This window comes from Lytechinus variegatus, chromosome 15 (genome assembly GCF_018143015.1).
Source record: "Lytechinus variegatus isolate NC3 chromosome 15, Lvar_3.0, whole genome shotgun sequence".
In the NCBI taxonomy this organism is placed as follows: domain Eukaryota; kingdom Metazoa; phylum Echinodermata; class Echinoidea; order Temnopleuroida; family Toxopneustidae; genus Lytechinus; species Lytechinus variegatus.
The window spans coordinates 8,704,625-8,732,021 of record NC_054754.1 but is presented as its reverse complement, the minus strand read 5'-3'; the positions used below and the strand labels follow the sequence as shown (position 1 = coordinate 8,732,021).

The following is a 27,397-nucleotide window of genomic DNA, read 5'->3' as shown; positions in this document are numbered from 1 at the left end:
GTTGATAATGGAAATGGAAAATAAAACTTGAACTTGAACTTGAATTACACTAGTATATATTTCACTAGAATTGCCTCTTTTATCACATCTATCCATAAATCATGTGTTCTGTCATGAGGGCATGTAATGCATATTTTTTAAGAATACATCATGGATAAAGAGTTTGTATCATCATAAGAAAAAGCAAAAGGAGACATTTTGAGGGTATTAATAGTCCACCAAAGGGAAAGTTGTTCATCAGTGACATCACACATCCTTGTCGCATTGCCAATGTGAGGATCTCCATATCATTAGTGATTGCAATATTCAAATGCTCATAACTTTCTCATTATTTGTCCGATTTTTCTCAAACTTTCTTTATTCTTATTCTTTGATATTTTCTGTTTCTACACAAGCCTATTTGTTCCAAAGATTTCATTCCCCTTTCAGCTCACGCTGCGTGGTCACATTGTTTGATTTGCCAAGTTCATATTTTCTACGTGTATTCCGTAATGTTCCATTAAACAAATTTATTCAGAATGCCTTGATCCTCGGTCTAAGTCTAAAACATGCGCGATAGCCTGCATGTTCTTTATCTAAAATGTACTTAAATTATCCAGTTTCACATCAGAATATCAATTGTCTGCTCACCCTTCAAGATCGCATTATTAAAGGTCAAGTCCACCTCAGAAAAATGTTGATTTGAATCAATAGAGAAAAATCAGACAAGCACAATGCTGAAAATTTCATCAAAATCGGATGTAAAATAAGAAAGTTATGACTTTTCAAATTTCGCTTATTTTCAACAAAATAGTTATATGAACGAGCCAGTTACATCCAAATGAGAGAGTCGATGATGTCACTCACTCACTATTTCTTTTGTTTTTTATTGTTTGAATTATACAATATTTCAATTTTTACGAATCTGACAATTAGGACCTCCTTGCACAAAATGTTAAAATAATGGAATTCCATGTGTTTAGGGAGGAATGAAACTTCATTTTACATGACAATGACTATATCTTATTTATAATTTACAAAATATGAATAGAGTGTCCCACTTTTAGGTCTAAAATCTCAATTTTCTTCCTCTCGCGCTTCGCGCTCGCATCAATTGTTTAGTTACATACCTATCCCATTTATTAATACAAAAATTAGAATGACCAATTTTTAGGTCGGAATGTAAAAAAAAAACTGCTCGCGCTTGGCGTTCGCAGTAACCATCTAGTTACATACGAATCTTTTTCAGGATCACACATAACATTGCCCAGAAAATTAAATTTTCAGGAAAAAAATACATGAAAGGAAAAAAATCGCTCGCACCTCCATAAGGCTTATAAGATTATTTCATGTTTATGTTGTTTTATAAGAATAAAACTAAGAAGTGACTGATCGGGGAAAATATAGGTGAAGATAATTTCGGGCCCCGTCCCCTATTGGCAAAAGTCGGATCCGCCCTTGTGACACATACACACACCGGAAAATTGGCCGGTGCCCCCCCCCCTGAAAAAGCAAGAACCTCACAGTGCCCCCCCCCCCCGGGAAAAAATCCTAGCTACGCCACTGGAATCATTCCCCTTGGCCAGTATTTTATAACTTGAAATCAGGGGTGTAAAATAAGAAAGTTATATGCACATCCTGATCGGTATATGCAAATTAGGAGACTGATGACGTCACCCACTCACTACTTCTGTTGTATGAAATATTCTTATTTTCTCCTCCTTTTCACGTGAAATCAAGTTTTATTCCTCCCTGAACATGTGGATTCACATTTTTTAAACATTTTTTTTTTGGTTAACTCAAGTTTTGCATTATTGTCATTACTGTATAAATTGAAATATTGTATAATTCAAACAATAAAAAACAAAAGAAATAGTGAGTGATGGACATCATCGACTTTCTCATTTGCATATCACTGAGTTATGCATAATTATAACGAACTTTCTTATTTTTAATCCGATTTTGATGAAATTTTCAGCGTTATGCTAGTTTGATTTTTCTCTATTTATTCAAATCAGCATTTTCTGGGGTGGACTTGACCTTTTCAATAAATGACGTCTCCCTATCAATATACCCTGGAATCCCCTTTCGAAATAGACCTCAAATATTCACAACCTTTACCCTTTTTTGTGCCAGCTGTATGAGGACATAACTGAATCTGAACAAATGTTTATATCAGACATCTCCAGCATTTTTTTCACTAAGTTTTTATCATTTTTAGTAGGTTTACATTTCATTTTTCATTAATACTTGGTTTTCCACACTGTCTTTTACCAAGCTTGACAATGATTAACAAAATGAAAGTCGAGCTATAAGCCATTTCATGTAAATCACAGTTCAGTGTAAAGCAAATATCGTCACGATGGCTTCGGTGTTTGGAGGCAGTGGCGTAACTACGGGTGGGGGGTCATGGGGGGGCACGTGCCCCCCCCAATCGGCTGGCCCCCAAAAAAACGGGGAAAAGGAGGGAGAAAGTGAAAGAAACATTGTGGGAAGGAAGAAATTATATTTGTTAATCATGTTATATTATATTATAATTATGTTATGTTATATTACATAAAAATAAAAAAATATATATAACTTTATGAAACATAATTTGCTCAGGGCCTATTATTCATTGTTCCTGATACTCGCATTGTCTGTAATCCTGTTGTACTAAAACCTCTCGTTTTCAAGTCAATATACACCAAATATGTCTCCTCGCACTTCGAATTATTATTGTTTTATGTAGTGAAATATCATTTCATATCATTTTAAGGTCTTAATATAAAACATTTCCCGTCCGTGCTTACGTTCGCATTAGTGGATTATTGAGATAATATGTCTGCTCTTCATGATTTCCTAAAATCAGTCCTAAAATGTCAATTTTTTAAATCTGAATATCAAAGATTTCAGCTTGCGCTCGCATCATTTGGTTAGTGGTCTTCGTGAATTCCTACAAACAAGCCTTAGAATGCCCCTCTTCAGGTGTGAATTTCCAAATTTTTCAGCTCGCGCTCGCAATATTTGACTAGTGAGATGCTTATGATATTCATGACTACAATGACTACAAAAAGTATGTCTTTAGGTGTAATTCTAACAAAATCAGCATGCACTTGGCACTCGCATTAGATAACTATGGTGAGATATGTATACTCTTAATGGATTCTTTTAAAAATAGTCCTTAAAATATCCATGTTTGGGGTCAATATATACAAAAATTTCAGCTCGCGCTTCGCGCTCGCTTCATTTGGTTAATGCAATACGTAGGGTCGTCGTGAATTCCTACAAAAAAGCCTTAAAATGTCCCTCTTCAGGTCTGAATTTCCTAAATTTTTAGCTCGCGCTTCGCGCTCGCAATATTTGATTAGTGAGATGCGCATTTTAATCATGATTACAATGACGATTGCTTTATGTGTTTGGATGCATATAATTCTAACAAAATCAGCAAGCGCTTGGCACTCGCATTAGAATATTATGGTGAGATATGTATACTCTTAATAGATTCCTAAAATATAGTCCTCAAAATGTCTGATTGGGATCAATATATACAAAAATTTCAGCTCGCGCTCGCATTGTTTGTTTAGCGAAACAGGTACATATCATGATTACAAAAAATTGCTTATAATTTCCCCTTTGAGGTCTAGATATAAAAAAAAATTCACCTCGCGCTTCGCGCTCACATTATGTGATCAGTGACATACATATCCGTTTAATGACACTGTCCTTAAAATATCTCTATTAGGTCAGCATAATTAGCAACTGAGCTCACTTGGTGACCCAAAATTTTTGCTGGTGCCCCCCCCCCCATGCCGTGACCCACGGTACGCCACTGTTTGGGGGAGTGTGATGGGGTGCAATGCACTCTTCGAAGTGTTTCGGGCAAGGAAACGAGTTTGAAAAGGTAAAAGATATCTTCAAATCAATTTTACTAACTAAATTCAACGTGTTCTTCATGATTAAGGTTTATTCGCATAACTATTTCAAAGTTCTGCGCAAATCATTTTTCACTAACTTTTCAAATGTAAGTGGTGATCACTCAAGCGGAAATATTTTTCGACAGTTATATCGTCATTTGATTAATTGGACCTGTACCAATGTTAAAATGTGAAAATATGTTCAGGATATTACAAATGTATAATTTTACAGGATTTTTTCTCAGTGAAAACTTTTTTTGATACACACTGTATAGATATTATAATATGATTCGGCAAGTGGTGGTGCTCGTTTTCGAATTCTTTTAGAAAATATAGTAATGACGAATTCTTTTGAATTCTAGACTAAAGTCTCGAATGGCTCGGGCAAACTAAGTATTAAGAATCTAAATATATACATTATACACGAAAAGCTTATTCGACTGATTTGCAGGCTCAATATCGCTTCTAGGCTACATTTTATAGGCCTCCTTACAAAAAAGGATCTCGGTTTGTGTTTGCATGGAGGGGGGTCAAGAGAATATCATGGGTAGTATGACGTTACATTACCACAATCTCTCTCTTTTCTTATTTTACCATAATTGTATTTTTACCCTCCTCCTCTTACTAGTTCTCGTCGATAAGGTGGAGGGCCAGATGGGGGTTGAGAGGCATCCCCTTGGAGCGAAAACATCCTTTACGCAGTGACTCATAATTATCATGCTCATCACTGATCAGCCAGGCCACGCCTCGAAAAGCAAGAAACCATTGCAAGTAGTATTACGCAACAACTCGCGTGCGATGCATTCAAGCCATTCAAGCGCTATATAATTTTGCACAATACTTGGCTGCATGCATATGCATGCTGTATGTATAGTAGTGCATATCGTATTCCGCGACGGATTCCGCGAAACCGCTTGTGTTTATATAAGAAGCAACTTTTGTCTAGAGTAAGGACTTTAGTTGTGATTTATTGACTGCAGATTTGAGGATGTAATTTATTTTGAGTGTCGATGAAGGGCAAGAATGTTTTATTCTAACTTTATGTTCGGTTTGTAAGAAGAGAACTGTAATTTGTAAACTGGCGTGGCTGTGAATGCCTGTGCCAGTGTTTGGGAATCCGTCCTTATCAATCGGCATCACAGCAAAGGGTGCAGACAGCGGCTCAGTTGGGGAGTAAGGACTGACTGTTACCGAAGACGGTAAGTCTTCATGTTGATGATATCTCTTTGTTTCAGGAGGATGTTGGCGTTCAGCGGTCAAGTCTCACGCTTTCATATTTACCAGTTGTTGAATACCTGTACGGTGCCTAAACTAAAGTAGATCTAGATCTTAATATTAACACTGTTAATAACTAAGATCTAGGACTGTCTAGGCCTAGATCTAGTTTAGGCAGAATCAGCATTTTCATACGTGATCAGTCCAAAACACGGTTGCGTCCATGCTTGGATCTACTTTCATTTTAACGACGTTTCAGAACGTTGATCGTAAACTTAACAAAAAGGTGCGTTTCTAAACGTCGTTTGACCAGAATCTGGCTTTTTGTTGAAGTATAAACAGGACCGCGATAGTAAACATGTTTAAATGACGTCATTTGGTACATGCTTCCAGTGAGATGAAAGTCCGGAGGCAAAATATTTGCATGCATGGTTTTAACATGGACTTAGATCTACCTTTGTGATAAACTTTTCAAGCAGTTTGCCATTTTGGAAAGTGTTTGTTTTTGTATGTTCATGAATATCAAATTCATTGTAGGTATCTGATTTGGTAATATTAATATGGATCTGGTCAGCATAAATGAGACAATGTCAAGGCACCAGACATGTACGTGTAATAATTGGCATATATGGCCGAGGCAAAATTTCTAAAACGCTGAATAAGAAATCTGTTCTCAACTTATGCCATTGTGTAAATAATGATACAAGTATTAAAGTAAGAAATCAGGATATGCATGTATGTAGGCCCTAAACTAGGCTAGAAATTTCTCAGGAAATGTTTTTGTCCAGCCTTGAGAGTATCTCTAAAAGGAATAGTATCAAGTCGAATGAAACTATCAAAGTTTCAAAAATAAAAGAAAAGAAAACTCCTCATGTTTAATACTTTGTCATGACTCTCCTGTATGCCGGTGTTTGCTGTAAAAATTTGATGTGTCTCCCAAACTCTTGAAATCTGTCCAGAAGGCAAAATCCCAGACATTCATTGTTCTCAGAAATAAGCAAAGGTTCACAAATCATATGACATCAAATTCTTGGCAATCACTTCTCTACCTACTGTACATGTACAAGCCTTTCCCTTGCTAATCAAGGGAACTTGTAATTCTGTCAATTCTCTGTTTGTGCAAGATTTTGTTTGTCATCCTATTTTTCCCAAAGTTGTTATCTTTCGTGTGTCCGTCATGATGAATACATGTTCCCCCTTCTTTTTTAATGTGCAACTTCTTAACCTCTACTACGCTCACCATATTTATAAAAAACCTTGCTACAGGTGTACCATTAAAGGGGAAGTTCACCCTGAAGAAAACTTTGTTGCAAAAATAGCAGAAAAAATAGTAAAAAATATTGGTGAAGGTTTGAGGAAAATCCGTTAAAGAGCAAGAAAGTGATTAGAGTTCAAAGTTTTGGATTTGTGACGTCATAAACGAGCAGCTGCCCCATGTGTTATGTAATATATAATGCATGAATTTCAAATTTTGCATGGTTCCTGATGACTTAATTTTATTTCTATTCATGAAAAAAGGAAAGAAGAAAGACAAGAAAAAAAAGGAGAGGAAAATAAGAGGAGGAAGACGAGTGAATGAAATAATGGGAGGGGAAGACTTGAAATTAAAAAACAAATCTTTCATGTTACTATATAAAAAAAAAATCTTGAGCTTCGCGCCAGAATTGCCTGTTTGATGAGATTCGTATCTTGTTCGATAGGCTGATATGGAGCAAGTTTTGAAGTCAATATACAAAACATATTTTAGCTCGGACATCGAGCTTTCATTATTTTTTTTATTTACAAATTTAAGTGGTCGGTAAGATATCCGTTTTCTGGTCTACATATCAGTATTTTAAAGGAGAATGAAACCATTTGAACAAAGTAGCTTGTGTGAAAACAGAAAAATCAAAGAAACAGATCAACGAAAGTTTGAGAAAAATCGGACAAATAATGAGAAAGTTATGAGCATTTGAATATTGCGATCACTAATGCTATGGAGATAGCAAATTGGCAACGCGACAAAGATGTGTGATGTCATTATTTGTAAACAACTCTCCCCATTTTCTCAAAATAACAATTTTCATAGGTATCCTACCAGACAAGCCGATAACTTTCATCTGCCTATCTTAAGAACTCGTTTTGCGCAAAATACTTTTATTTTCACCGCCCCCAAATTTTGGAATTCACTCCATAAAGATGTTCAACAGGCCCCCTCTATCCACTCCTTTAAGAGAAAACTAAAATAATTCTTTTACTGTCTTACCAAAGTAATCAATTAGTTTGCATATTTTTAGTACTATCGAAGCACGCTATTTGAGTCACACTCTCGGTGATCCACGTTTGCACTCTCGGTCTTGCCCCCCCCCTTTATCTCTCTCTTTTTCTGACCCTTTCTCTCCACATAATCTGTGTCTGTCCGTCTGTCTGTGTGTGTGTGCATCCATCTCTCTCTCTCCCCCTCCCTACTTATCTTTGCCCTCTCCCTCTCGCTCCCCTTTAAGTACTTTATTCCTTCTCTCTTCCCTCTATTCTTTATCATGTCTTTGTTTTCTTTTTAGTTTTTAGTATCGTCCCGTATCTCTGTCATCTTTTTATCATTTCTCGCTATCACTCACCATCTTGTTATTATTTCCAATATTCTACTTTAACTTATTGTATTTACACCTGCGAATGAGTCCCATTTCTCAAATGTTTAATATTAGGGGATCCACTCTCTACAAGTAATGCTTTTTAGTGGATCCCCTCATTTCCATATCAGATTCTGTTAAAACTATTCTACAAATATTTTGTAACTTGTAATTGATTTGTAATCATTGTTATCACATTTCATTTGTTTTTGTTTATATCTATAATGTATGTTTGATTTGTATTTGCTTGTAATGTTGATAATGGAAATGGAAAATAAAACTTGAACTTGAATTACACTAGTATATATTTCACTAGAATTGCCTCTTTTATCACATCTATCCATAAATCATGTGTTCTGTCATGAGGGCATGTAATGCATATTTTTTAAGAATACATCATGGATAAAGAGTTTGTATCATCATAAGAAAAAGCAAAAGGAGACATTTTGAGGGTATTAATAGTCCACCAAAGGGAAAGTTGTTAATCAGTGACATCACACATCCTTGTCGCATTGCCAATGTGAGGATCTCCATATCATTAGTGATTGCAATATTCAAATGCTCATAACTTTCTCATTATTTGTCCGATTTTTCTCAAACTTTCTTTATTCTTATTCTTTGATTTTTTCTGTTTCTACACAAGCCTATTTGTTCCAAAGATTTCATTCCCCTTTCAGCTCACGCTGCGTGGTCACATTGTTTGATTTGCCAAGTTCATATTTTCTACGTGTATTCCATAATGTTCCATTAAACAAATTTATTCAGAATGCCTTGATCCTCGGTCTAAGTCTAAAACATGCGCGATAGCCTGCATGTTCTTTATTTAAAATGTACTTAAATTATCCAGTTTCACATCAGAATATCAATTTTCTGCTCACCCTTCAAGATCGCATTATTAAAGGTCAAGTCCACCTCAGAAAAATGTTGATTTGAATCAATAGAGAAAAATCAGACAAGCACAATGCTGAAAATTTCATCAAAATCGGATGTAAAATAAGAAAGTTATGACTTTTCAAAGTTTCGCTTATTTTCAACAAAATAGTTATATGAACGAGCCAGTTACATCCAAATGAGAGAGTCGATGATGTCACTCACTCACTATTTCTTTTGTTTTTTATTGTTTGAATTATACAATATTTCAATTTTTACGAATCTGACAATTAGGACCTCCATGCACAAAATGTTGAAATAATGGAATTCCATGTGTTTAGGGAGGAATGAAACTTCATTTTACATGACAATGACTATATCTTATTTATAATTTACAAAATATGAATAGAGTGTCCCACTTTTAGGTCTAAAATCTCAATTTTCTTCCTCTCGCGCTTCGCGCTCGCATCAATTGTTTAGTTACATACCTATCCCATTTATTAATACAAAAATTAGAATGACCAATTTTTAGGTCGGAATGTAAAAAAAAACTGCTCGCGCTTGGCGTTCGCAGTAACCATCTAGTTACATACGAATCTTTTTCAGGATCACACATAACATTGCCCAGAAAATTAAATTTTCATGAAAAAAATACATGAAAGGAAAAAAAATCGCTCGCACCTCCATAAGGCTTATAAGATTATTTCATGTTTATGTTGTTTTATAATAATAAAACTAAGAAGTGACTGATCGGGGAAAATATAGGTGAAGATAATTTCGGGCCCCGTCCCCTATTGGCAAAAGTCGGATCCGCCCTTGTGACACATACACACACCGGAAAATTGGCCGGTGCCCCCCCCCCCTGAAAAAGCAAGAACCTCACAGTGCCCCCCCCGGGAAAAAATCCTAGCTACGCCACTGGAATCATTCCCCTTGGCCAGTATTTTATAACTTGAAATCAGGGGTGTAAAATAAGAAAGTTATATGCACATCCTGATCGGTATATGCAAATTAGGAGACTGATGACGTCACCCACTCACTACTTCTGTTGTATGAAATATTCTTATTTTCTCCTCCTTTTCACGTGAAATCAAGTTTTATTCCTCCCTGAACATGTGGATTCACATTTTTTAAACATTTTTTTTTGGTTAACTCAAGTTTTGCATTATTGTCATTACTGTATAAATTGAAATATTGTATAATTCAAACAATAAAAAACAAAAGAAATAGTGAGTGATGGACATCATCGACTTTCTCATTTGCATATCACTGAGTTATGCATATAACGAACTTTCTTATTTTTAATCCGATTTTGATGAAATTTTCAGCGTTATGCTAGTTTGATTTTTCTCTATTTATTCAAATCAGCATTTTCTGGGGTGGACTTGACCTTTTCAATAAATGACGTCTCCCTATCAATATACCCTGGAATCCCCTTTCGAAATAGACCTCAAATATTCACAACCTTTACCCTTTTTGTGCCAGCTGTATGAGGACATAACTGAATCTGAACAAATGTTTATATCAGACATCTCCAGCATTTTTTTCACTAAGTTTTTATCATTTTTAGTAGGTTTACATTTCATTTTTCATTAATACTTGGTTTTCCACACTGTCTTTTACCAAGCTTGACAATGATTAACAAAATGAAAGTCGAGCTATAAGCCATTTCATGTAAATCACAGTTCAGTGTAAAGCAAATATCGTCACGATGGCTTCGGTGTTTGGAGGCAGTGGCGTAACTACGGGTGGGGGGTCATGGGGGGGGGGGCACGTGCCCCCCCCCCCAATCGGCTGGCCCCCCCAAAAAACGGGGAAAAAGAGGGAGAAAGTGAAAGAAACATAGTGGGAAGGAAGAAATTATATTTGTTAATCATGTTATATTATAATTATGTTATGTTATATTACATAAAAATAAAAAAATATATATAACTTTATGAAACATAATTTGCTCAGGGCCTATTATTCATTGTTCCTGATACTCGCATTGTCTGTAATCCTGTTGTACTAAAACCTCTCGTTTTCAAGTCAATATACACCAAATATGTCTCCTCGCACTTCGAATTATTATTGTTTTATGTAGTGAAATATCATTTCATATCATTTTAAGGTCTTAATATAAAACATTTCCCGTCCGTGCTTACGTTCGCATTAGTGGATTAGTGAGATAATATGTCTGCTCTTCATGATTTCCTAAAATCAGTCCTAAAATGTCAATTTTTTAAATCTGAATATCAAAGATTTCAGCTTGCGCTCGCATCATTTGGTTAGTGGTCTTCGTGAATTCCTACAAACAAGCCTTAGAATGCCCCTCTTCAGGTGTGAATTTCCAATTTTTTCAGCTCGCGCTCGCAATATTTGACTAGTGAGATGCTTATGATATTCATGACTACAATGACTACAAAAAGTATGTCTTTAGGTGTAACTCTAACAAAATCAGCATGCACTTGGCACTCGCATTAGATAACTATGGTGAGATATGTATACTCTTAATGGATTCTTTTAAAAATAGTCCTTAAAATATCCATGTTTGGGGTCAATATATACAAAAATTTCAGCTCGCGCTTCGCGCTCGCTTCATTTGGTTAATGAAATACGTAGGGTCGTCGTGAATTCCTACAAAAAAGCCTTAAAATGTCCCTCTTCAGGTCTGAATTTCCTAAATTTTTAGCTCGCGCTTCGCGCTCGCAATATTTGATTAGTGAGATGCGCATTTTAATCATGATTACAATGACGATTGCTTTATGTGTTTGGATGCATATAATTCTAACAAAATCAGCAAGCGCTTGGCACTCGCATTAGAATATTATGGTGAGATATGTATACTCTTAATAGATTCCTAAAATATAGTCCTCAAAATGTCTGATTGGGATCAATATATACAAAAATTTCAGCTCGCGCTCGCATTGTTTGTTTAGCGAAACAGGTACATATCATGATTACAAAAAATTGCTTATAATTTCCCCTTTGAGGTCTAGATATAAAAAAAATTCACCTCGCGCTTCGCGCTCACATTATGTGATCAGTGACATACATATCCGTTTAATGACACTGTCCTTAAAATATCTCTATTAGGTCAGCATAATTAGCAACTGAGCTCACTTGGTGACCCAAAATTTTTGCTGGTGCCCCCCCCCATGCCGTGACCCACGGTACGCCACTGTTTGGGGGAGTGTGATGGGGTGCAATGCACTCTTCGAAGTGTTTCGGGCAAGGAAACGAGTTTGAAAAGGTAAAAGATATCTTCAAATCAATTTTACTAACTAAATTCAACGTGTTCTTCATGATTAAGGTTTATTCGCATAACTATTTCAAAGTTCTGCGCAAATCATTTTTCACTAACTTTTCAAATGTAAGTGGTGATCACTCAAGCGGAAATATTTTTCGACAGTTATATCGTCATTTGATTAATTGGACCTGTACCAATGTTAAAATGTGAAAATATGTTCAGGATATTACAAATGTATAATTTTACAGGATTTTTTCTCAGTGAAAACTTTTTTTGATACACACTGTATAGATATTATAATATGATTCGGCAAGTGGTGGTGCTCGTTTTCGAATTCTTTTAGAAAATATAGTAATGACGAATTCTTTTGAATTCTAGACTAAAGTCTCGAATGGCTCGGGCAAACTAAGTATTAAGAATCTAAATATATACATTATACACGAAAAGCTTATTCGACTGATTTGCAGGCTCAATATCGCTTCTAGGCTACATTTTATAGGCCTCCTTACAAAAAAGGATCTCGGTTTGTGTTTGCATGGAGGGGGGGGGGTCAAGAGAATATCATGGGTAGCAGTGGCGTACCGTGGGTCACGGCATTGGGGGGGCACCAGCAAAAATTTCGGGTCACTTAGGGAGCGCGCGAAGCGCGCTCATTTGTCAGGTATACTGACCTAATAGAGATATTTTAAGGACATGCAGTGCCATCAAACGGATATGTATCTCACTGATTAAATAATGCGAGCGCGAAGCGCGAGCTGAAAATTTTTGATACTGACGGCTAAAAATCGACATTATAAGCGAATTGTTTTGTAATCATGAACTGTCTCGCTAAACAAACAATGCGAGCGCGAAGCGCGAGCTAAATTTTTTTTATATATTGACCCTAAACAAGGAAATTCTAAGGATTATATTTTAGAATCCATTAAGAGTATAAATATCTCACCATAGTCATCTGATGCTATTGCCATCCTTTGCTGATTTTGTTAGAATTACATCTAAACACAGTCATGAAGCACCTTTTGTAGTCATGTAATCATGATTATCATACGCATCTTACTAATCATATACTGCAAGCGCAAAAGTGCGAGATGAAAATTTAGGAAATATAGAACTGAAGAGGGGCATTCTAAGGGTTGTCTGTAGGAATTCTCTAAGACCCTACGTATTTGACTAACCAAATGATGCGAGCACGAAGCGCGAGCTGAAATTTGTGTATATATTGACCACAAGCATGGATATTTTAAGGAGTATAGTTACGAATCCATTAAGTCAGAGTATACATATCTCACAATAGTCATCTAATGCGAGTGCCAAGCGCTTGCTGATTTTGTTAAAATTACATCTTAACACATGGAGCACTTCTTGAAGTCATTGTAATCATGATTATTATACGCATCTCACTAATGAAATACTGCGAGCGCGAAGCGCGAGCTGAAAATCTAGGAAATTCAGACATGAAGAGGGGCATTCCAAGGCTTGTTTGTAGGAATTCACTAAGACCCCACGTATTTCACTAACCAAATGATGCGAGCGCGAAGCGCGAGCTAAATTTTTTTTGATATTCAGATCAGAAAAATTGACATTTTAAGGACTGATTTTAGGAATTCATGTAGAGCAAAAATTTCACCAATCCACTAATGCGAACGTTAGCACGGACAGGAAATGTTTTATATTAAGACCTTAAAATAGGGCAATAACTTTCAGTAGTCATGAAAAAGAAGAATATAGCACTACTTAAAACAATAATAACTCTAATTGCGAGGAAATATATTATTTTGTTGTATATTGATTTGAAAACGGGAGGCTTTAGTACAGCAGGTTTATATCTCGTTAAAAAGTCTATGCGAGCACCAGGAACAATGAAGACACAATTAAGCAAATAATGTTTCATAAAGTTGTGAAAAAATGCTTATGTTACATAACATAATATAATATAACACTATGATAAACAACAATTTGTTCTTTCCCCCACTACGTTTCTCTTTCTTTTTCCCTCTTTTTCTCCTTTTTTCCCGTTTTCTTTTTTTTTTTTGGCCAGCCGATTGGGGGGGCACGTGCCCCCCCATGCCCCCCCGTAGTTACGCCACTGATGGGTAGTATGACGTTACATTACCACCGTGATCTCTCTCTTTTCTTATTTCACCATAATTGTATTTTTACCCTCCTCCTCTTACTAGTTCTCGTCGATAAGGTGGAGGGCCAGATGGGGGTTGAGAGGCATCCCCTTGGAGCGAAAACATCCTTTACGCAGTGACTCATAATTATCATGCTCATCACTGATCAGCCAGGCCACGCCTCGAAAAGCAAGAAACCATTGCAAGTAGTATTACGCAACAACTCGCGTGCGATGCATTCAAGCCATTCAAGCGCTATATAATTTTGCACAATACTTGGCTGCATGCATGCTGTACGTACATGTAGTGCATATCGTATTCCGCGACGGATTCCGCGAAACCGCTTGTGTTTATATTAGAAGCAACTTTTGTCTAGAGTAAGGCTTTAGTTGTGATTTATTGACTGCAGATTTGAGGATGTAATTTATTTTGAGTGTCGATGAAGGGCAAGAATGTTTTACTCTAACTTTATTGTTCGGTTTGTAAGAAGAGAACTGTAATTTGTAAACTGGCGTGGCTGTGAATGCCTGTGCCAGTGTTTGGGAATCCGTCCTTATCAATCGGCATCACAGCAAGGGTGCAGACATCGGCTCAGTTGGGGAGTAAGGACTGACTGTTACCGAAGACGGTAAGTCTTCATGTTGATGATATCTCTTTGTTTCAGGAGGATGTTGGCGTTCAGCGGTCAAGTCTCACGCTTTCATATTTACCAGTTGTTGAATACCTGTACGGTGCCTAAACTAAAGTAGATCTAGATCTTAATATTAACACTGTTAATAACTAAGATCTAGGACTGTCTAGGCCTAGATCTAGTTTAGGCAGAATCAGCATTTTCATACGTGATCAGTCCAAAACACGGTTGCGTCCATGCTTGGATCTACTTTCATTTTAACGACGTTTCAGAACGTTGATCGTAAACTTACAAAAAGGTGCGTTTCTAAACGTCGTTTGACCAGAATCTGGCTTTTTGTTGAAGTATAAACAGGACCGCGATAGTAAACATGTTTAAATGACGTCATTTGGTACATGCTTCCAGTGAGATGAAAGTCCGGAGGCAAAATATTTGCATGCATGGTTTTAACATGGACTTAGATCTACCTTTGTGATAAACTTTTCAAGCAGTTTGCCATTTTGGAAAGTGTTTGTTTTTGTATGTTCATGAATATCAAATTCATTGTAGGTATCTGATTTGGTAATATTAATATGGATCTGGTCAGCATAAATGAGACAATGTCAAGGCACCAGACATGTACGTGTAATAATTGGCATATATGGCCGAGGCAAAATTTCTAAAACGCTGAATAAGAAATCTGTTCTCAACTTATGCCATTGTGTAAATAATGATACAAGTATTAAAGTAAGAAATCAGGATATGCATGTATGTAGGCCCTAAACTAGGCTAGAAATTTCTCAGGAAATGTTTTTGTCCAGCCTTGAGAGTATCTCTAAAAGGAATAGTATCAAGTCGAATGAAACTATCAAAGTTTCAAAAATAAAAGAAAAGAAAACTCCTCATGTTTAATACTTTGTCATGACTCTCCTGTATGCCGGTGTTTGCTGTAAAAATTTGATGTGTCTCCCAAACTCTTGAAATCTGTCCAGAAGGCCAAATCCCAGACTTTCATTGTTCTCAGCAATAAGCTAAGGTTCACAAGTCATATGACATCAAATTCTTGGCAATCACTTCTCTACCTACTGTACATGTACAAGCCTTTCCCTTGCTAATCAAGGGAACTGTTAATTCTGTTGATTCTCTGTTTGTGCAAGATTTTGTTTGTCAACTTATTTTTCCCAAAGTTGTTACCAGGTATCTTTCATGTGTCCTTCATAATGAATACATGTTCCCCCTTCTTTTTTAATGTGCAACTTCTTAACCTCTACTACGCTCACCATATTTATAAAAAGCCTTGCTACAGGTGTACCAATAAAGGAAAGGTGGTATAATAGAGGAGCACATGTAGATCTTGCAAAAGGATGCTCCAAAGCCTCCAATGGGTTTTGAATTTAGGTCCTTGCTGCGGCTGACATTTTGGGTACAAGCACATGTTATCCTTTGGTCCACAAACCATAGCTCCGTTCATTTGCATTCGCTTTGAACTCTGATCTGAATAAATTGACAAAGCAATATTGCTTCCTCGAATTGTTTTTCCTGTATCCTGTTTGTGGTGTCGCAAGTCTTTTAAAATGAAAATTTACTTATGAACATGTGAACTAAATACTTCCTGAGACAAGTCTGTACCAGGGTGCACAGGGAAATGCCCTAGTCGGCAAATTTAACCATTAAACCAGTTTTCAGTTTGTACAACATGCAGGTTTTACTTTACTGGAACTTACTGAAGGTTGACTTGAAGGTTGTCTCATTTATAATCACTCAATTACATTATATTGCTGCACACATTTTAACCAATAATTTCTGGGTATTTTTGTTTATAAAAAAAAGCAAAAATCAAGGGGAAAATGGTACAGATACAGGAGTTAAAGGACAAGTCCACCCCATCAAAAACTTGATTTGAATAAAAAGAGAAAAATTCAACAAGCATAACACTGAAAATTTCATCAAAATCGGATGAAAAATAAGAAAGTTATGACATTTTAAAGTTTCGCTTATTTTCAACAAAATAGTTATATGAATGAGCCAGTTACATCCAAATGAGAGAGTTGATGACATCACTCACTCACTATTTCTTTTGTATTTTATTATATGAAATATGAAATATTCATTTTCTCGTCATTGTCATGTAAAATGAAGCTTCATTCCTCCTTAAACACGTGGAATTCCATTTTAACATTTTGTGCTTCAGGCAAGGAGGTCCTAATTGTCAAATTGATAAAAATTGAAATATTGTATAATTCAAACAATAAAAAACAAAAGAAATAGTGAGTGAGTGACATCATCAACTCTCTCATTTGGATGTAACTGGCTCGTTCATATAACTATTTTGTTGAAAATAAGCGAAACTTTGAAATGTCATAACTTTCTTATTTTACATCCGATTTTGATGAAATTTTCAGCATTGTGCTTGTCTGATTTTTCTCTATTGATTCAAATCAACATTTTTCTGAGGTGGACTTGACCTTTAAATGTAGTTTCATTTAGGCTATATACATGTATCTTCCCTTCCAATTTTCCATACTTGTTTGGAATTTCATGATATACATTTCCTTGATTAGGGTGTAGGGTTTGTAAAATTTTAGGAATAATCCAAAGAAAAATGTAATCAGAAAAGGGTATTTTTGTGATTGATTTTGAACACCTACATGTTTGGTGTACATTGTATGTATGGCCATGCAAGTGTACTAGTCTTACAGTCGATTTACCCCCCCCCTCCCTTCCTCTATTTTCTTAAGAAACAGTATCCTGTTTGTCCCTTTGAAATTTATGATTTGATGAATGTGACAGGTTTATTTGAATACGGTATCAATGAAATTTGTACAAACTCAAATGATGAGTAATTCTGTGCTTGGAACGTTGAAGGTACACTAATCGATTGTGACTTGCTTTGTGTAAATGTTAGCTTGAAATGACAAATTAAACACTTCCTAGAATAGGTATTCTTCCTGTTTAATGAGTCTCATACCCCTTTCATAAACCCAATTATGCGGCTTGTGGTCGTAAAATGGGAGGAGGACCAGAGTTATCCGCATTATTTTGATGCTGCTATTATCTGCATAATAGCAGCATCGGGACCAGATTTTGACTTTATGAATGCATTTTCAAATAATGCGGATAATTGCCATGGTGCGGTCACAAGGTCACCCTTTTCCAACACCACCGCATCAGAGGGGGCGTGTCCAGTTGTCATGACGATTATCCACATTTTTCAGGACGGGCGCTCGTAAAAATAGTGCGGATTATTTTCTGAGTTTATGAATGCAATTTTATTGAATTATCCATATTACTCTTAGGCGGCTAATTGGAGGATAGGTTTATGAAAGGGGTATCAAAGAATTAAGACCTCTTTCTCTGGGGCCAAGTGTGTGATAAATGGATTGTGGGTTCACCAATTATCATTTCTTTATTGTGTTTTGACTGCAATTATGGTTTCTTTCTATTGCTCGACCTTTTGTGGTTTTATTTAGCAGCCTCTGGTAGGAGAGCAAACATTGCTTATCATTTTTGTCTCACCTGCGAAGCAGAGTGAGACCATAGAGCTTGAGACTATAGGCGCCGCTTTTCCGACGGCGGCGGGGACGGCGGCGGCGGCGTCAACATCAAATCTTAACCTGAGGTTAAGTTATTGAAATGACGTCATAACTTAGAAAGTATATGGACCTAGTTAATAAAACTTGGCCATAAGGTTAATCAAATATTACTGAACATCCTATTAGAGTTTCATGTCACATGACCAAGGTCAAAGGTCATTTAGGGTCAATGAACTTAGACCATGTTGGAGGGATCAACATCGAAATCTTAACCTGAGGTTAAGTTTTGAAATGTCATCATAACTTAGAAAATATATGTACCTAGTTCATGAAACTTGGACATAAGGTTAATCAAGTATCACTGAACAACCTGCATGAGTTTCACGTCACATGACCAAGGTCAAAGGTCATTTAGGGTCAATGAACTTTGGCCGAATTGCGGATATCTGTTGAATTCCCATCATAACTTTGAAAGTTTATGGATCTGATTCATGAAACTTGGACATAATAGTAATCAAGCATCACTGAACATTTTGTGCAAGTTTCAGGTCTCATGATTAAGGTCAAAGGTCATTTAGGGTCAATGAACTTTGGCCGAATTGGGATTTTTTGTTGAATAACCATCATATCTCTGTAAGTTTATTGGTCTAGTTCATAAAAAGTGGACATAAGAGTAACCATGTATCACTGAACATCTTGTGCGAGTTAGAGTAGTATTCAAAGTCAGCACTGCTGCTATATTGAACCGCGTGGTGCAGGTGAGACGGCCAGAGGCATTCCACTTGTTTCTTATAGAATTTAAAGTGTGAGTAATGTCTTTTGCCTTCCTCAGGCAAATATTCAAATGATATATTGATGAGATTATAAATAAGTAACAATTAATGCTTTGATTTCAAACAATTGAGCTTGAGTATTAAAGATACATGTACATTTAGATTGAATCTGTAAAAAAATGAAGCAGTATACATACATGTACATGTTTGTGTCTGGGACGATGGGGGGGGGGCATGTCCCTTTCATATAAAGTTGACTTTTGTGGGGGGGTGTTGTAAGAAGACCAACAATGACAAGATCAGAAAGTCTAAATCTCTTGGGTCATTTTTATCGCTATACTACGGGCGGGCGCTGCAGAACGGGGGGGGGGGGGGGGCTACCCCCTTGAATAAAGAAAAACTGTTGAGGTGTCATGGCCAAGTGGTCTACCGTAAGGTGCTAGACTAGACACACAGACGTCCTGGCCATGGCACTTTGTGATCAAGGCATGCTCTTAAAGGAAACCAAAACCCAAGAAGAGTAGCTATCTTATTGGAAATAGTAAAATGAGGGGAACAGTTTATAACAAGTTTTAGCAAAATCGGTTATGAAATAAGCAAGTTATGGACTTTTTAAAAGTCTTGTTCTGCTTTTTATGGGAATCCTTAAATTGGCCAGCATGCTTCAGAATCACAGATTTTGTGAACAACTCCACTTTTTTGTACACAAATTTTCAGATTTACCCAATTATTTTCAAATTGGATGTTGTCTCCTGAGCATTACGTATATTCGTATACCAGTAATGGGAAAATATAACTCACACCATATCAAGGTCAGGAGTAGATCTGTTTAGTATTAACGTGGCCATTTCTACATATAACATTATAATAAAACCTAAAGTTTGGTAACCTCTACATATTTCATGAAACTCTCTTTACAAAGATCCACTCAAAAAGGACACAAATGATGTGTTAGATAACGCTAAATCTGTCCTTTATGTAAGGCCAGCTAATACCCTTTTTACACAGGCTAAAATTTCCTTAACCCCGTACTATACATGTAGGTGGGGCTAAATTGCCATTCAGCCCCACCTATAGTACGGGGTTAAGCTTAGCCCACTTTCTTTTTACACAGCATTTTCGCAAAGTGGGCTAACCCCACCTATAGTACGGGATTATTTGGCCCTGCAAAAAAGCAGGGTTATCCCACCAATTGCGGTGCTAAGAGCGATAGTACGGGGTTAAGATCGCTAGTGTAAAACGAAAGTGGGCTAAGCTTAACCCCGTACTATAGGTGGGGCTAAATGGCAATTTGGCCCCACTTGTATTGCGGGGTTAAGGAAATTGTAGCATGTGTAAAAAGTGTACGAGTGAAGTACTTGTACTACGAATGATCGACAAAAACCACTAGTCCGGGGTTAGCGAGTTTCTTGTGTGAAAAGCCAGCATTCCTTATCCGGGGTTAGCAATAACAATTTGGCATGTGTGAAAAGGAAAAAAATAGTACGGGGTTAAGGATAGTACGGGGTTAGCGTTAGTCCGGGGTTAAGAAAATCCTGTGTAAAAAGGGTATAACAGTGACCAAATACTACATGTCATAGCCCTTAAATCATGATGTAATCCTGATCTGAAAGAAGTGAAAAACGTACCTCCCAAAAATGACCTTTTCAAAATGCTGAAACTGTTCTATTTTTCAGCCTTGTTCTATTTTGACTTTATCTACACCAATAATTATGTTGTACACTGCCATCTGTCTGTCCCAATTTCACTATTGAAAAAATTATATTTTATTTTATAATTTGTCTTTCAAACATTGAACAGATAAACCAAAAATAGGAACACATAAAATAGCCACTGCACGTATGAAATAGGAGTGTATATAAAAAGAAGATAAAAAATACATGGAGCCTTGTTGAAGTGGAGATCATGGAATTCAGGTCCCTTTTGATAAAAACATATATATTTGATTGCAAAACTGTTAATACACTAATAAGAAAACAACACAAAAATATAGTATTTGAAACAGAAAAACAACTTGGATAGGGATAAAGCAACAAAGCATGGAATTCAGGTCCCTTTTGATAAAAACACATATTTGATAGCAAAAGTATAATAAAATGCACTATTAAAACAACACAAAAATATAGTATTTTGAACAGATGAAACAGAAAAAAAACTTGGATAGGGAAAAGGAACAAATCAATAACAAGGTCTAGTAGGAAAAAGAGAGATGAGGAAAGAAAGAATTGAAATAGTAATAAAAGTTAGTAGTAATTATACTTCAAGTTGGTCCAAGGAGTGACAATGATCTTGATGTTGATCATAGGATTCTCCTAAAAATGATTAGTTTTGGGCCATTGGGGAATCAAGGTCAAAGTTCTGTTTGAGGGGTCAACTTGAAACAGGGTTCATCAAAGGGATGGTGATCTGATTAAATTTTCAGGTCACAGAATGAAAGATTACAGAGGTCATTTTGTGCCTGATATTGTATTGTGTTCACAAATAACTGTTTGAAGGATCAAATTTTAAAGAAAAAATTCCAGTTCTGGTAACGATCTCAAAATTACTTTTTACAGAATCTAATATAATGACCACCATAGTGTCTGTTTGTATGAATAAAAAATATGTGCCAAAGGATTCTGGAAGAAATTGTGCAATTGCTGAGAAATAAGCAAAATAAGCGCGGATTCGGTCACTTCCGTCGGATCTTTATTCCAGCAGTAAAAATACACTGTCCCATGTGTGCGTATCTGTGACCAAGGAGCTTCTTGCTGTGACATTGGTGATCTTCAGTGTGAACATTTTTCAGCATAGATTTCAAGATTTCACAAAATTCATTTTATGTAACTGTACCAGATCTAGATCCTCAATGATATACTGACAATTAAGCCTGGTTTTACAGACTTTCTCATGAAATCAGTGTTTACTGCAACTACTGGCATTTCTCTTTAACTCTGCTTTTTGAAAACTAATTCAAGGTGAGGATTAATAGGCAACTACCCTATATGGTAAATGATAAATCATGAAGTTGGGTCAGCAATTATCCAGTTTTTGCGTGCCTGACAATGAAAATAGCCGAACATTCATGCAGGATCTTAAATTCAACTGTGAGAGATCAAATTTTAACTCTGCTGAATGAGAAATTATTCGAATCAGGGTTAATAGGCAAATCTACCCTAGATTGCTAAATGATAAACCATGGAATTGGATCAGCAGGTGCAAGTGGACAATGAGAATAGGTGCACTTTCATATACATATTTTCATATACATATACATGTATAAGGGAATTCCCCCTTGTGTATTAAGGCCTCATGACTCTGTGCTATTGTTTCATTTTCCAAATGCCATTGTTTCACTTTTATTTTAATGCAGGACTTGGCTATTTGGCACGATATCTAATGGAACTTCCCCACTTCCTGCAGAGATGTTGCATTACCGGCAAAATCACTTTTTTTTACCTCAATTGTAATAAACACTCCATTTTTTTTCAGTTTAAGAACATTCACTACATTGAGCATACATGTAGGCCTTCACTTGCCTTACTGTTGAGCGAATCTTGAAATTTTTCTGATACTAGGGATAATCATCTCTTCAAATGTTGTATTTGTATCTTTAATCAATGGCTCTGGGAATTACAACTATATTGCGGCTTTGTATCTTAGCTAATGTATAACTGATTTTTTTTCAATATTGTAAACAGATTCTTCAAGTACTGCATTGACCAGGTAAAAAGGATGGAGGAGGTTCTGTGACATCCCTGTCCATGATCTTGCCCCTACATGGAGGATTAAAGATACTCTGAAGGCAGAAGATAACTTCCATGAAGAAACAAGAGCTACATGTACATCTTTAGTCACCATCACTACATCTTGAAATGACAGCTTTTTTCATACTTGGTGATCTACAAAAGCCATTGGGTGTTGGAATAATGTGCTGAGTGCCATCATGATTCTTTACCAAAATTCTTGATAAAACAGACTATCATCATGGTGTTGATATTCTGCATCGATTGTAGTTGTACCTCGTCCTGAAGTACATTGATCTGTTAGTCAAAGAGTTCTGTTTATACTCGGAAGTTTGCCATCTTGGTTCTTGACTCAAGAGTGCTCTACAGAGATCACAGTACTACCACATGAACTGAAGCAAAGTTTGTACTCTGATCTGCAATTCTAAAACTCCAAGGAGCAAAGACACTCCACAGGCTACTGGTCATCTGGATTCTTGATAAATTAGCAGTGAGAGCTAGGGAATTCAAAATGGAGCAGCCCCGGGTGAAGCCAAATCTCCTTGCTACTGCAAACCCTCTCTCGCAGCTCTTTTTTCAGTAAGTACTTTCATCCGATAAAAAGACTCATTTTAGGAAAGTTAAATGTTTGTAATATTTATTAAAGACTTGTTTTTCCTGACAAAAATATAAAGAAACATTGTTTTGTTGAGAGAGAAAAAAGGTTGCTTTATGAGTCCCCCCCCTCCCCGTTACAAATCTTAATAGAGGGCAAGTCGTTATTCATCTACTTTTCTGTTTCATTTTCTTTTTTTGCAGATGTATGGAAAAAATTATGGAAAAAATGAATGGAAAAAAATATTTGATTGACTTGTGCATTAAATAATTAGATCCCTTAATAAGCATGTGCCAGGAGTGGGAAACAACATGGGTCATTAGAGTTTTCTCAGCCATTAAACCATAAACTCTTTCGCAGAAGGATTGATTTTATAAGCAAACCAAAGTGAATCCTCAAATGTGTTGACACTTGGCAGAACCTTCCACATTAGGGCAGTCATCTGATTCAAACAAATTGCACTATAATCATCTTTTTTATTTAAAAGAGAAACACAATCGATGTGAAAGGTTTTTTCTTGAGGACTTCATTTGCTTCAACAAAGTTCTTCCTGCATGTACATGTAGGGAACGGTACAACTGTTGATCTGTGAAATGAAAACTGGTAGGCATCATCGCCCAACCATACATACATGTACAGCCTGCATACAGTGGTGGTTCTTATGAAAGGTTTTTGAATCCTCGGATTGTGTGAAAGACTTGGCAGCTCAGAAAGCACCCCTAACACAAATGATTTCTTTGCTTTATAATGAGCTTAAACTGGCTTCAGTCCTTTACATGTAGTAGGAGACCTTTTAGTTGCTCAGAGCTTTATTTAAAGTACATGTACATGTAGTAAATGTAATATGATTAGATAATTTTTGGTTTCAATCTACTGTACATGTACATTTAGGCAAGAGTGCATTCCCAACCATATTTTGATGTTAGATTTTAAGCTTTTTCTTTTATTTGTTTTGTTTATATATTTATTTTTATTTATTTAATATTTATTTTGTTTATTTATTTATTTATTTATTTTTTTTTTTTGGGGGGGGGCAGGGGGTATTACATGTTATTGTGGGGGGGGGGGGGGTTAACATGTATGTCTGTAATGTAACCTTTGGGCCAGTACCCTCCCCCTATTTTTCTCTCCCTCTCTCTTCTCCATCACCCTAACCATTCTCTCTCTCCCCCCCTCATATTTATACCTCCTTATAAAGTTGACCTACTCAATTCTTTTTTCAACCTCTTGAAATCATACGAGATCATAAAAATCACAAATAAGTCAAAAGTGCAAGATAGGATTATATTACACCAATACAGTATAAAATTGTACTACATGTATATGGCAGACAGTGATTTCAACCTAATACTGCTTTGAAAAGGTACTGGTAGGATTATATAACATCATAAAAAATGTATGTTGGCTCCCAGACAGATTTTATAAGCATACTAAATGTTGTATAGGGCTTGACAAAATACGTGTTCGATTGAAAGTGGAGCTTTTTAGTGTTGGGATTCCCCCCCCCCTTTTTTTTTAGACAATTCAATTTGCCCTTTATAAAGGGGATATCCATCAGGGTATATTGAGCAAAGTTCAAAATAGAACAATTCAATTTGCAGATTTTAATTCTCAAATATATAATTATATATATATTTACTTGTACATGTACATGAACGTGTACTGTAGATCTACTCATAGTAGAAAAAATCAGACACTCACACACTTGATACAAAATAATGACATTAAAACAAAAGGAGGTCTTGTACATGTCAAAGGCGGTGAAATCCCCAGTGTCAATCACTGTTGTAGTTCATTACATTGCATGATGTGTGACATTTTTATGATATGTATGAAATGAGAACTTCTAGTCCACGGTTGAAGTGTTTTTGCTGTTGCAATTTTACATTACAATTTATTTTGGTTTTACCATTATGTAGAATGGGCTGTTGCTGGCCATTTCAGGGCACAGGTACATCTTTGTATTGTAGTTTCTATAAGGTAGATTTCTATTTAAAAAAAAAGCAGAAGTAGGGCCTAATCAATGAATTCAAATACCACTTATTTCAATAACATTTTTTTTTTCTGCAGTTGGGTTGGACCCGTCTTTTACTCTGCCTTCAAGAAGAAAACAGTACAGACCAATGACCTGTATGAGATTATGGAAGAGGATTCCTCTGAACATCTTGGAGGAAACTTAGAAAGGTATGTACAATAATGTGCCTCTGGCTCTAGGGCTTTTCTAATGAGACCAGGGCTCTCGTAACCCCTAATAGCGATTAATTGCTATTACTGTAAATGAAGTAGCCAATCAAGATCATCCTTGGATGTGCATTTTGCTCAGTAGATGACTAGGAACCAATCAACCCTGGGCACATGTAGTGTGTCAGTATGGCATGAATCCCCATGTCAGTATGTCTCTGGCTTTAAAGGGGAAGTTCACCCTGACAAATAAGTTTATTGTGAAAATAGTATAAAAATATTGCCGAGGGTTTGAGAAAAATCCAGCAAAGAATAAAAGAGTTATTAGAATTTTAATTATTTGATTTGTGATGTCATATGTGATCAGCTTTCCTTCAAATTGTATGGTAAAATAAATCAATGAAATGTCATTTTCTCAGAAAATTGAAAATGCTTTATATTGTACCTTGAGGGTAAAAATAGACATATCACTTCACACCTGTTCCTAAAAAGAAAACAAAATTAAGTCATCACAAAACATTAAAATTATATATATGCATTTTATATTTATGGGGAAGCTGCCCATTTATGACATCACAAATCCAAACCTTCAAATTCTAATTATTAAATGGACTTTCCTCAAACCTTTACCAAAATTTAGATTATTATTATTTTGCTATTTTGACAACAAACTTTTCGTCAGGTTGAACCTTCCAGTTAAATGATCCCCTGGGTGTGGCAAAAGTACATGCATGTTTGCAAGCAAAATCGAGTGAATTCAATGAGCAGCATGATGACAGCATCCCAGCATACATTATTCATGTAGATCAAGGAAAGATTTGCAGAACTTATGAGACCAAATTGGCGAAAGTAATAAAGGGAAACCTACATCAGATATTTGTGTGATTGAATTTTAATTTGAATTTATTAACAATTTTCATTCATATGTATTTTGTTTTAAAATATAAACAATGATAACATAAACAAAAACATTCATAACTGTATGTTGTATGAATCAGTAATGCATCAATACATAGATTTCCAAAGAGAAATGATGAATTGAAATTTAACATAAAGAAGGTGTAGCATAATGCAATATAAAGTTATCTAATTATCGAATTAATATTGTATGATGCATGCATGCAAATTTAATTGTAATTAGGTGGGTGTTCATGAAAGTTGTCAGCACTGACTGAATTGTCAGTACTGACAATTTCAGTGAAATCCTTGGTTTTGATTGGCTGAAAGGCACTTGCCTCTGACTGTTACTATGGAAACTGTCAGAGAAAGACAACTTGGCAGTGCTGTCAACTTTCATGAAACGGTCTGATCTACATCATGTGTACAGGAGAGTAGATTCCAAAGATTTAAGTGCAATATTGTCTCTGTTATTACCTATAGATAAATTTTTGTTAAAATGAATGTTGAATATTGAAAACTATTTTTACTTGTGCTGTTGTGCATCCCACAGCCTAAATATGTTCAGCTTCATTATTTCATATTAACTTTTATAAAAGTAGATTACCGGTATTCTAAAAATTTATCATAATTTTTTATTGCATTTTAATTCCAAGATGTACATGTATACAAGCATTTTGCATTCAATGTCACAAACTTAAAATTTTGGAGGAAAAAACAACTCGTATTCTATAATTATTTATGTGATAGAGAAATGTTTTTATGTATTTTCCATTACAGAGAGTGGGAAAAAGAAAAAAAGAAAGGAGGGAAAAGGCCAAGTCTTATTAGAGCTGCTGTGAGCACCTTTGGATGGACCTATGCTTTCTATGGTTTTCTCTTTCTTTGTGAGGTAAAGGAACATTCCTTCATTTTTCCTCTTGTTTTATACTTGTTATACGCCCATCTAGACGGGACATATTATGGTATCGTGCTCGGTGTCCGTCCGTTAACTTTTCCTTGTAAACACGATAACTTTAGTTTAACTTTATAATCTAGGCTCATATAATTTGGTGTGAGTGATACTAGCATGGATCACAAGGTGCTAAGTGTTGTTCAAAATTCAGACCATTTTCAATATTTTATCATAAATGAATGTAGGAAATTTGAGAATGCCAATGTCAAAGACTCT

General features: G+C 35.9%; 1 protein-coding gene across 7 annotated transcripts in view; it reads left to right on the top strand.

Moving 5' to 3' along the window:
* Positions 1 to 4,728: 4,728 nt before the first annotated feature.
* LOC121428321 (ATP-binding cassette sub-family C member 4-like) overlaps positions 4,729 to 27,397 on the top strand; it is a 65,083-nt gene continuing 42,414 nt past the window's right edge. Inside the window, exons 1-4 of one of the 7 annotated variants that reach the window (XM_041624883.1) lie at positions 4,729 to 5,074; positions 22,509 to 23,132; positions 25,219 to 25,332; positions 27,007 to 27,118. In XM_041624883.1, the coding sequence (XP_041480817.1) occupies positions 23,065 to 23,132; positions 25,219 to 25,332; positions 27,007 to 27,118 (294 nt within the window). In that variant the 5' untranslated portion in view covers positions 4,729 to 5,074; positions 22,509 to 23,064. Of the gene's footprint in view, positions 5,075 to 14,172; positions 14,541 to 22,021; positions 22,047 to 22,124; positions 22,274 to 22,306; positions 22,331 to 22,508; positions 23,133 to 25,218; positions 25,333 to 27,006; positions 27,119 to 27,397 lie in introns of those variants that run through there. The other 6 variants (XM_041624880.1, XM_041624887.1, XM_041624886.1 and 3 more) reach the window with 6 other exon arrangements.